Source organism: Drosophila innubila, chromosome X (assembly GCF_004354385.1).
Source record: "Drosophila innubila isolate TH190305 chromosome X, UK_Dinn_1.0, whole genome shotgun sequence".
Lineage (NCBI taxonomy): Eukaryota > Metazoa > Arthropoda > Insecta > Diptera > Drosophilidae > Drosophila > Drosophila innubila.
In genome coordinates, this window is record NC_047626.1 from 5,534,317 (window position 1) to 5,546,214 (window position 11,898).

General features: G+C 36.3%; 2 protein-coding genes across 2 annotated transcripts; one reads left to right on the top strand and one right to left on the bottom strand.

Annotated features, from left to right (window-relative positions):
* Positions 1-223: 223 nt before the first annotated feature.
* On the top strand, positions 224-6,133 carry LOC117793626 (ATP-binding cassette sub-family B member 10, mitochondrial). The gene is made up of 6 exons (XM_034633991.1): positions 224-757; positions 1,841-2,044; positions 2,267-2,469; positions 2,540-2,821; positions 3,638-4,381; positions 5,436-6,133. The coding sequence occupies exons 1-6, from the start codon at positions 337-339 to the stop codon at positions 5,721-5,723; spliced, it is 2,142 nt and encodes a 713-aa protein (XP_034489882.1). The 5' UTR covers positions 224-336; the 3' UTR covers positions 5,724-6,133.
* Positions 6,134-6,597: 464 nt separating this feature from the next.
* Positions 6,598-9,902, bottom strand: LOC117789392 (probable methylmalonate-semialdehyde dehydrogenase [acylating], mitochondrial). The gene is made up of 3 exons (XM_034628418.1): positions 9,763-9,902; positions 8,205-8,441; positions 6,598-8,060 (listed from the first exon to the last, which is right to left on the bottom strand). Exons 1-3 carry the CDS (start codon positions 9,790-9,792, stop codon positions 6,765-6,767), a joined length of 1,563 nt encoding a protein of 520 aa, XP_034484309.1. The 5' UTR covers positions 9,793-9,902; the 3' UTR covers positions 6,598-6,764.
* Between the last annotated feature and the right edge of the window lie 1,996 nt (positions 9,903-11,898).

The following is an 11,898-nucleotide window of genomic DNA, read 5'->3' on the forward strand; positions in this document are numbered from 1 at the left end:
TTGAGTATATTTTTGTAGCTAATTAAATTGCAGTTTGCCGCCTTGCTTCGTTGCTATCGGAAAAACTCGATGCACTGATTGAAAAAACATAGAAGGCAGTGACATCACATTGATAAGAATCCCATCGATAGCTTGCATGGTATGTGTAACCTTCACACAAAGATTCCACTTTGCGAGCAATCAGCTGTTTGTATTGCCTTTTTTTTTGTGGTCTCACCATAAGTTATGGCTGCTGCTGTTGTTTTTTTTTTTAATCGGATTACATCAAAGTTGTTTTGGTTTTAATATAGAAAATTTTTTTAAATAAAGTAGTAAACATTTTAAACATCAGTCATAATGTTGTTGAACTGCACACGCCTGAAACACGTTTGTACAACTTTACGGGTATCCCAAATTTATAGCACGGGCACCAGATTACCAATCAGTTTAATAAGCATACATAACGAACTATTGCGGCAACCGCTGCTGCTGCTACGACGCCCATACCATCAACTATTCCGAATACGTCAGCCAGCCGCGGCTGCCGCACGCCAACTCCTCTCAAATACAGCCGGAGGCGCATCCCTATCCGCATCCTTGGCCTCCAGGTGGGTGGCACGACTACAGTGCATTCGACGCTGTTTGACCACCAAAAAGAACGGGGCGCTAGTACAGCATGCGCGTGGAGTGAGCACACCAGCTAAGCGGATCAGAATGGGCAGGACGGAGTACAAGCGTCTATATAATTTGCTCAGGACTGAAAAATGGGTGCTACTAGGTATGATTATCATATAACTTCACATCAATCATTTCACTACAATATTTTATAACCGTTAGTTAGTTCACGCATTCAATTTTAAGCTCCCTCAACTCAATCCATTTCTTTTGACGATGAATCGAGTTAAAAATATCGATATAATTTGCTTAAGACTGAAAAATGCTTTTAGGTATGGTCAATACACACATCACATTAAACATTCAACAACTACAATGTATTATAACCGTTAGTAAGCTCCTGCAGTCGATTTTGACAATGAATCGAGTTAAAAATATCGATATTATTTGCTTAGAACTGAGATATGGGTGCTTCTAGGTATCTAGGTATCACATCACAACACAACACAAAATATTTTAACCTTTAGTTAGTTCATGGAATCAACTTTTAACTATATACATGAATCGAGTTAAATATATCGATAATCATGAAGAATCGGTACATTTCACTTAGTGATGCAAAATTTCTTAAAAGAAAAAATAGCTCTTTCTGGTGGAAAAACATGCTTAAAAAAAACAGCTACATTGTCAATCAAAAAATAGCTAAGAAAATAGTCTACTTGTTTTGAAAAAAGTCTTTATATGAAATTTTCAATCATACTTGAATGCAATAATTTTCACAAAGTTTAAGCTTAAAATTTATAGAGTAAATTAATATTTCAATTTTAATTTAAACTTAAAAATCAGTACATCAGAAATGTTTTAGATCTGCAAACCTACTGATTAACAATCAAATATCTACCGGTTATTGGTTGGTTTTCGGTTGGTTTGGATCTCTGGAACATCCCTGACCAAAAAATTCTTTGACTTCAAAACGATCTATTTAATTAGATATTCAAATTTAAAATCATGTTAAGTTTAAAAAACGATAATTACACATTGAAAACATAATTGAATATAATGCTTTATTGAACCGAAACCAACCTTTACACAATAAATCGGTTACTAATCGGCATTTCGTTTCGGTATAAAAAACAAGTTTTGTTTCGGTTAGGGTTTCAGTTAAGATTACCAATTTCAATCCATTACGTCTTTAATTTCTGATTATAACATTTTTATGTGCTTCGATTTTATAAATCTTTTGCAGCGGGTCTCGTCTGCCTGATTGTATCCTCGTCCATCACAATGACCATACCGTACTTTATGGGAAGAGTGATCGATGTGGTATTTAAAAGAAGTGGGGACTCTGTGGCACTGGATAGATTACGTGAATATTCAGTCATGTTATTCTGGATATTTGCACTCGGCGGATTTGCAAATTTTGCCCGTGTTTATCTGTTCGGATCGGCGTGTAAGTGATAAAATATAATTATAAATGATATTTTCTATAAAGATATATAAAACTCTTTGTCCTGACTCACTGACTGGACTGATCATATATGTATATATTCGACAGCGTTGCGTATTGTGCGTAGACTTTATATAAAATATCAATTATAATTATATTTTTTAAAACTATTTGTCCTGACTCACTGACTGACTAATCATAAATATATATATATATATATTACAGCATTGCGTATTGTGCGTAGACTACGTTCGCGCTTATACAAATCGATGTTATTGCAAGAAGTTGGTTGGTTCGATTCGAAAGGTACCGGTGAATTGGTAAATCGTCTCAGCAATGATACATATTTTGTGGGCGTGTCATTGAGTCAGAATTTCTCGGATGGTCTGCGTGCCCTTGCAATGATTGTTGTCGGCTCTGGCATGATGGTTTGTATATCCCCTTTTCAATATTAAATTATAGATCTATATACTATTCTATATGTATATATAATCGTAGGTCTTTGAATCACCGAAACTGGCATTGGTTAGTGCCTTGGTTGTTCCCGCTCTTGCTGGCATGGCCATTGTTTATGGCCGTTATGTGCGACGCATTACCAGGGCCGAATTGGACAAATATGCTGAGATTATGAAATTTGCCGAGGAGCGTTTTGGTAACGTGAGAACTGTGAAACTATTCTGTCGTGAACAGAAGGAGGTCGATGGCTTTAATGGCAAGCTAGACGAGGCTTTGGATATTGGCTACAGGGAGACACGTGCCAGATCCATATTCTTTGGCCTGGTGAGTTTACATGCCCAAAAAAAAATTTAAATATGGTAACCCCAATTCGAAAACTGCGCGAATTCTAAGAATGTTTCACCAAGAACAATAGCTCTAAAATCAATTTCTGTTCCCCGCTTTTTGAGTTGAAAAATTTATATTTTTTTTTAATGTTTAGCATATTATTATGAGCCTGACCTTACTAATACTAATAACTTGTATATTACATTGTACTAGTCTAATAGTAATACTATTACTAATACCAACACTAATTTTTATTGATCTGTTTGGGTTTTTTCTGGGTTTTCCCCAATCCTTGCAATAAATGTTGGATCATTTATAGTTTTTGCATACCCCGGATCTAATATTAAATTTTATTTCTTTACAGTTCATAATTTATATTTAATTTTAAATTTATTTTCTTGACTTATAAATTAAAATTAGAAATTTTTTCTTTTCATAAATAAATAAATATCTTTAGTGTTTTTAGTCCAATCCTGACAAGATTGATTAGAAAACTGTTTTTGGGATCAGTACTAAAAAAATTCTATATAATCGAAGGACCAATTGTCTTTAAAACATAATTTTCGTTCATGCAAGGACTAAAAACACAAAAATTTTTCAACTCAAAGAGCGGGAATTGATTTTAGAAGTGTAGTTCCTTAATGAAAACATCTAAGAGTTGACCGTAGATTACGAATTTGTGGAATAAGCAATAGAGAGCATTTTTTTTTTTTTGAAAAGCTTTATATCTGTGAATAAGAAGATTTGGTAAAAACTGCTTTAATGAACTCTTTTATTTCTTTTTTTTACTAATTATTTTTATGAAATTTGTAGACTGGTTTTTCCGGCAACTTTATTATAATATCTGTGCTGTATTATGGCGGCATTCTTGTGCTAAGCAATGAGCTAACAATTGGCTCAATGACCTCATTTTTGATGTACGCCGGTTATGTTGCCGTGAACATGAATATTCTATCAAATTTCTATAGCCAGCTGAACAAGGGCATTGGAGCATCGGAACGTATTTGGGAAATCTTTGATCGCAAATATGCCATACCCATTGATAGTGGTATTGTGCCGTTGACAAAACCAATTGGTGAAATCAAATTTCAGAATGTGGATTTCACATATCCGTCGCGTGATGAACAGAAGGTTTTAAATGATTTCAGTCTAACACTGCATCCAAATCAGACAACGGCCGTGGTTGGACGTTCCGGTTCCGGTAAATCAACAATAGCATTGCTTATGATGCGTTTATATGATCCACAAATGGGCTCCGTATATCTGGATGGCGTTGATTTGCGTACAATTAATCCGCAATGGCTGCGCATGCATATTGGTGCCGTCAGTCAGGAGCCCGTACTCTTCTCCGGCTCCATACGCACAAACATTCTCTATGGCATCGATGACAACGAACCGAATCCGGAGGCGAGACTTCAACAGGCTGTGCACGATTCAAATGTCATTGAATTTACAAAGAATTTACCTGATGGCCTCGAAACAATTGTTGGCCAACGTGGCATGTTACTTAGCGGTGGCCAAAAGCAACGTGTGGCCATTGCCCGTGCCCTAATTAAGGTAAATATTAATAAATATATCCGTTATAGACTTAATTTGGCGTCACATTGTCGCCTTAAATCATAATAACAGCTGCAATTAAAATGCACAGCAAAGGCGCTGCTTCGAGTCGAGACGCTGAACACAATTTTTCGGGCAAAGCAGGGTATTAAACCGAATCGAATATCGGTTAAAGTTAGCGTTTCTGTTAGATTAATGTTATGGCTTTCGATTACTTAAAATCTTTGTATATCGATATCGTAACGGTTACCGGTTTTTGCAGGTTTCGTTTTCGAAATACCGGTATTCCGGTTCATAAAAAAGTGGTAGAAATTTCGTAAAGTAGTTAATCAGGTGTGTTCTACAATTTCATATCAGCGCTAAGGCAACCCAAAAACAATTGTTGGTATTCCCGAAAAAAAGAAACCATTGCTTTCAAATGTCTAAAAGAATTTTGACAGAATTTGACAAAACTGAATATTTATTAAATTGAACTAAATTATCTTTAAAATTGATTTAAGATACAAAAAAAAATTGTTCAAAAAGATTGAATCCAGGACATTTAAGGAACACCAACATTTTGAACGATTGTTTTCAAAAACATTTCTATTGAAAATCTCTAGAGATTTCGGAAACACACCTGAATAAACAAAAATTCTTTGATTAAAAAAAAGATCTATTTAATAATATCAATATTCAAATTTAAAATCAAAATTAGTTTAAGAAGCAATAATCATACATTAACAAAATAATTGAGTTTAATTTTTGATTGAACCGGTGCTAACTGTTATACATGAATCGGTTATTTCAGTTTGAATAATTTCGGTTGAAATAATTTTGGTTTTTCGGTTTCGGTATAGTACAAAATTTCTCTTTCGGTTAGGCTTTTAATTACGGTTAGCAATTTCAATCGGTTAATACCGGTTACAGGTTACGGTTTCGATTACGGTATTAATTCCTAGTGCAAAGTCCAAAATATCTAATGTTGTAGAAGTTTTTGTAGAACTCATTTGTGCATACCTGATATATATATAATTTATATCAATTTATATCTAATTGTTTCCCTTTTTTTCAGAATCCCACAATACTCGTACTAGATGAAGCAACAAGTGCATTAGATTCGGTGTCAGAGCAACTGGTACAGTCAGCATTGGATAAACTCATCGAGGGTCGCACAGTATTGACAATTGCCCATCGTTTGAGTACGATTCATGGTGCTGATAAGATTGCCGTGCTCGATGCTGGCCGTATTATTGAGCAGGGCAACTATGATGAACTGATGGCGAATCCGGAAGGTGCCTTTAGGGAACTGGTTTCTATGCAGGCATTTGGCACCGGACCACCACCACCACCACCAACGTAAATTGACAAAGGTTTTTTAGGTTTTAGGTCAGTTCAATGTGTTCAGCTACTCGGCGAGTACAAAATTTAAGTTTTATTTAAAAAAAAAGGAAACCCCCGCCTAAAATTCGTTAGCTATAACTAATTTACAAGAAATCTATGGTAAATTTCAGTTTGTAGTCGCGTAAATTATTGAATCATTTTCTATCAAAATCATGTGTAATTGCATATACGCAAAAGTTTCTTTTTTAACTTTGAATATGGATTATATATTGAGCATGTTCTTAAAGGAGGCTATCCCTTAAAGTTTAGTACGTTTATATAAAGACATAATATTTTTGTAATTTTGAGGCAGCTGTTATTATCGAAATTATCAAAATCAGAACGTACCAAATTGACAAATAATTAATAAAGACGAGAGAAAACAGCGTTTATTAATAGTTTTATTTTAATTACGCTTTAATCTAGCGGTATAGGGTTTTTACCAGGTGGCACACTGCAATTAAGCTTTGTTATGAAGATTCTGATTATCGATAGGTAATCAGCGGTTATCGTTTGTAATTTTTGTTTTAATTTATGATTAGTTGTTATGCTTTGTTTATTTCTAGTTTAATGGCACGGAAAGTAAATAAAAATAATTTCTTCCCTAGATCACTGCTGCCAACTTTTACCGCTAAAAAAGCCAGATTTGAAAATACATATATAAAGAAACAAACAAAACAAGAAACAATGCTTAGAATAAGATAAGCATAAATGCAGGCAAAACACAAAGAAAAATGTATGATTTTTTAACCATAAAAAAGCTAGATTGGCAACACTGCTTTCGGTATAAAAATGATGCTATCGATAGATTTCGATAGTGCGTTGTTATCGTTGAGTGTTGTTAAGCTTTCGTCTTATCATTTTCAAATGTTTATTTTTAAATTTCTTTACAGTTGTGTTTTAGGCTTAGCTTAATTCTAGTTAACAGGCACACAAAAAATAAATGCAATAATTTCTTCCGCTACCAACATACATATTGTTGTATGTATGTATGTAGGTGGACATATGTGTGTACATATGTTTACTTCATGGTGGGCATGGCCACAGCCGCCTGGGTGTGAGTGACATCAGTTTCGCGCCAGAGCTGAGTAACGGTCTTGGTCTGTGTGTAGAACTTGATGCCCTGCTTGCCATAGAAGTGATGATCACCGCGGAACGAGCCACGTGTGCCGGTGAACGAGAACATGGGCAGAGGCACTGGGATGGGTACATTGACGCCCACCTGGCCGGCATCGATCTCATTCACAAATTTGCGGGCCGCAGCGCCGTTGGTGGTGAAGACGGCGGTGCCATTGCCATAGGGATTGGCATTCACAATCGAGATGGCTTCATCCAGCGTATCAGCATTGAGGATGATCAGAACAGGGCCAAAGATTTCCTCGGTGTAGCACTTCATGTGTGGCTTGACATCGCTCAAAATGGTTGGACCCACAAAGTAACCATCCTCATATCCGGGCACACTGATCTTGCGACCATCCAGCACCAATTTGGCGCCCTCCTTCACGCCGGATTCAATCAGATCATTGATGCGCTGACGGGAGGCCGAGCTGATAACGGGACCCACATCGGTGCCGGGCACATGACCAGCATTCACCTTCAGTTTCTGGGCGCGTTCCACGAGATCGGGTATCCATTTCTGGGCATCACCCACAAACACAGCGGTGGACAGTGCCATGCAACGTTGTCCGGCTGCTCCAAAGGCGGCACCAGCCAGCTGATTCAATGTGTTCTCCTTGTTGGCATCGCTCAACACAATGCCATGGTTCTTGGCACCCATATTGCTCTGCACACGCTTGCCATTCTTGCCGGCACGCTCATAGATGTACTTGCCAGCGATGTCCGAGCCCACAAAGGACACAGCCTTAATCTCGGGTGCATCGCAGATGAAGTTGACGGCATCGTGTTGGCCATGGATGACATTGACCACACCTGGCGGACAGCCGGCCTCATTGAGCAGCTCCATCAGCAACATGGTGGCTCCAGGCACACGCTCCGATGGCTTCAGCAGCATTGTATTGCCAGTGGTAATGGCCACGGGGAACATCCACAATGGAATCATGGCAGGGAAATTGAATGGGGCAATGCCGGCGGTAACACCCAATGGCATCACCAGCGAATATGTGTCCATGTCACGGGCCACATTGGCCACCGTCTCACCCATCTGCAGCGATGGAATGCTGCAGCAATGCTCCACAACCTGCAGACCACGGAGTACATCACCCTCGGCATCAGCCAAGGTTTTGCCCTGCTCCTTGGTGATGTTCTTGGCCAGCTCGCCCATGTTGTCCTTGATCAAAGCCTGCAGCTTGAACATGACCTGTTGGTAGGGATGTCAAAATATGGAAGCAAGATTATAATTTGGCAAAATGGATAACACTACATCCAAAAGCAAACCGTGTAATAAAATAGGAACATTTTGTGGAAACACAACTAATATTTTTAAAAAGGTCAACAACCCTACCTGTTGGCGGGTCAATATCGATTGATTGCTCCACGATTTGAAGGCCTTCTTGTTCGATTCCAGCGCCGTCTTCATCTCGTCCTGTGTGGCCTTAGGCACACGGGTAACCACCTTATTGGTGGCCGGATCGTGCACATCGATCCATTCATTTGTCTTGGACTCCACGAATTTGCCATCGATAAAGAGCTTAGTGGTGGGAGCAGCCGATGAATAGCTACGCTTGGCAATCAGGCTTGCCTGCAAAACACACAAGAATAAAGGATCGTTACAATTGTTACCGATATATCGATATTAATACGTTCGCAAGCACGGCTGCCACACTTGGCGTTTTTGCGCCAATACTAGCCTTCTTTTCTTGTTGGCACTATTGCCGATATAGCTTTTTATAACAGTTTTTAGGAAGCTTACAAGTTTTTTCAATTCCAGCAGAAATTTTTTGTAACGGTTTTAAATGTTTCTTAAATGTAAAAATACCACTCCGCAGTTAATCTGCAATCTTTGCTGTACAATTCCATTGTCTAACATATGCAGGCTTGACTGTACACATTTATCTTACATGTCAAGTGCTTTACTATGGCCCCCAGGTAAGAATTGCCTGACAACATGATAATACACACACACATGCATACATATGTACATACATATATATGGCAGTGTTGCCAGCAGAGCTTTTGTGCCCTCAAATTTGAAATTTCGCTTTTGCGATCTGGCCCTAATCACTGTTGCCAATCTAGCTTTTTTATGGTTTTAAAATTTATTTTATGTAAAGAGAAGCATTAAAATCATGATTACTTTATCAATGTGTTTTCAAATCTGGCAACAAAATTAATTAAATGAATTTTGACTTTTTTTGTGTTGAAAAAATTCGCATTTATGAAAAACAGCTTATTTTTTAGCTACATAATAGTTGGCAACGCTGATAGACAGCCATACATGCATACATACATCTTTATTTATATGTATGTATGTGTGTACGTAGGGCACAGCTGTGTGCCACGCCCACGCTTATCACTGACAGCAGCCGCCTCTAAGAAGCATTTATATGGCTTTGGCCTCTAATTAAAATACAAATGCTTCACACGCATATAAAAATATTACACTTATCAGTTCTCTTTACTGTAAATGCGTGTGTGTGTGTATTTGCGAGTTTTCTATGTATGTGCATATGTATGTATGTATTTCTTTGACTGGTCTCTGCTGTTGTGATCGTTGTATTATCTGATTTGCTGCAAACCAAAATTACGTAACATGTGCTTCGCTCTATATGTATGTATGTATGTACTTATCATGTATTTCTTTTCCGTGTTATTATTCGCTTAATTGAGCAATTCATGATGCACACACACACGGACACACATACAAATGCAGTCACAGCATGTGCATTTGACAGTTGGAATTACATGCAGGTAGATTTACACCCACACACACATACATACTGCACTTACAAAGCTTTCCAACACTAATTGATCTTATTCTAATAATGTTATCGATAATAGCGTGAGAATCTTAAATGTAATTTTGTGATTGCTGTCAATTTGCTGTATTTAACTGTGCTCACCTTGCTGCTAATTAAACGCACTAAGGACATCTTTGCACAGGTGAGTGTAAGGTCAGGGTAGTTGTGGATAATGGACGTTCGGTCTGGAAACACTGCTGCTGCGGCTGGCCCAACCGGTGGCTTCACTAGAACTGAAAGCAAAAGCTGAAGCTGTGCCAAGTTTTCGCCCCCAGCGCGTGTGCCGTTTGTGTGTATGTGTGTGTGTGGTGTGATTGTTGATATACGACGCGGCAGTGGCCAGACCGGCGAACTTCGTACAGTGGGGTTGATAGTGCAAAAAGCGAGACAAAAGAATTGTAAATGCATAATAAATTAAAAACAAAATAAAATTAAATAAGGTAATTGTCTTTTTGATGCCAAAAGTTTCAAAATAAAAAAAAAAAACTCAAATAAAGGGCAATTTATTATGAATTTAGAGATAAACAAGTGTTAAAATAGACATTTACCAAAAATAATAAGATATTAATTGGAATAACATCAGCAAAAAAAGTTTTAAGGAAAATTATAAAAGCTCAAAGATCAATAATGAATTAACAGATGTACATTTTACTGAAAAGTGATTTTTAAAATTCATAAAAAATTTACCAAGTTAGTAAAAAAATTCAATGCGACCCACTGTGCATCGTCTCGTTAATATACCGAATGTACATATACAAGTGTCTATGTTTGTATGTATGTGTAGCCGCGCAGCCAAGAACTTGAAGCAGCAGCTGTTGCTGTTGTTGTTTTTGTTGCTTTGCGCTAATTCGTTGGGGGGCTCGTTTGTGTGTGTATGTTTGTTTTTGCGACGTTTATACTTCGTTTCCAATTGGATGTTTGTATATGTATGTGTATACAATCTACAGGCTCTTATACAAACGTACGCATTTATCTATTTATGAATGTGTGTATTATGTGTGTATTTTTGTAACTATAATTGTTGACACGTGTAAATATAATAATAATAATATAAATATATATGTGCAACAACAAATGTAAACATAAACCTATATAAATCGAGTCATAAAAGTTTTCATCTGATTTTTAGTTTCCAAGACATAAATTATAAAATTTATGTGGTCTTTTAAATTTACGCATAGATATGTTTTGAAATGCATATAAAGAAATTGGCCAACTTTTTAGCTTCGGTGGAGATCGAGACTGCACAGCTGATTTACAAATGTAGTAGCAGTGCTGCCAACTTGTTTTAATGGTCATGTCGCAAAGAAAAAAACTGGCTGGCAGCCCATTTTCGGATTGTGATCAGTTTCCAAAATGTATTGGAGAATTTGCGTTAGCAAAATTTTTTAATAATTTGTTGATTTTTTGCCACATTATAATTATTTAAATTATGTTCCGTTTGCAGATTTTGATTAAAAAAAATAAGTGTTGCCTACTTTTGCCATTTTGATAAAAAAGTTTGACATGAAAACATTGCATACTTTTTGGCTGTGACTCAAATTGAATTTTAAGATTTTAATTGCATATGTACAATGTGTACACTAAAAACAATCTTCTAGGATTATTGTTATACACTTGCTGCTAAAATGGAATTCAAAAATATGCCTGTAAAATAAAAGTGGTCCCCTTTTCCGATCCCAACATTGCAGAATCATAAATTGGATATTTGATCGCAACTGTTCATTTTATTTTCCATTGTAATAATTCAAAATTGTAAACGTAAAATAATGAATTAATTTATTAAGTACATATACGCTAAGTACATAATTTAATTTGTTCAATAATGTTTTTTTATGTTTTGTTTCGCTTTTGAATAAAACTCGTTAATTGTGAAATGCTTTGGTTATTGCTGTAAAAAGTCGACTACTTTATATGATTTTGCTTACTATATACATATATATATATATGTATTAGTGTGTTTATATTATATGTATATATATAGTATGTATGTGTATAATTATAATATGTATGTATTATGCATAGAATATTTAAATTTAATTTTGTTTTTTTTTCTTTTCTTATCGTTTTAAGCTACAGCAATGAATTTCGCCTTCTTCAGTGAGTTTTTCCAAATTATATAAAATTAATAATAATAATAAAGGTATGTATTATATGTTAGTATGTATATAGTATAGTATATATATAAAAAAAAGCCACTTAGACTAAATCGACTACAATTAATATGGAATGCTTTGA

Coding starts and splice junctions, on each gene's coding strand:
- LOC117793626 (XM_034633991.1), top strand. CDS start 337: ATGTTGTTGAACTGCACACGCCTGAAACACGTTTGTACAACTTTACGG. Junction 2,822..3,637: donor GATCCATATTCTTTGGCCTG/GTGAGTTTACAT, acceptor TGAAATTTGTAG/ACTGGTTTTTCCGGCAACTT. Junction 4,382..5,435: donor TTGCCCGTGCCCTAATTAAG/GTAAATATTAAT, acceptor CCTTTTTTTCAG/AATCCCACAATACTCGTACT.
- LOC117789392 (XM_034628418.1), bottom strand. CDS start 9,792: ATGTCCTTAGTGCGTTTAATTAGCAGCAAG. Junction 8,442..9,762: donor TGCGTTTAATTAGCAGCAAG/GTGAGCACAGTT, acceptor TGTGTTTTGCAG/GCAAGCCTGATTGCCAAGCG. Junction 8,061..8,204: donor CGATATTGACCCGCCAACAG/GTAGGGTTGTTG, acceptor CCCTACCAACAG/GTCATGTTCAAGCTGCAGGC.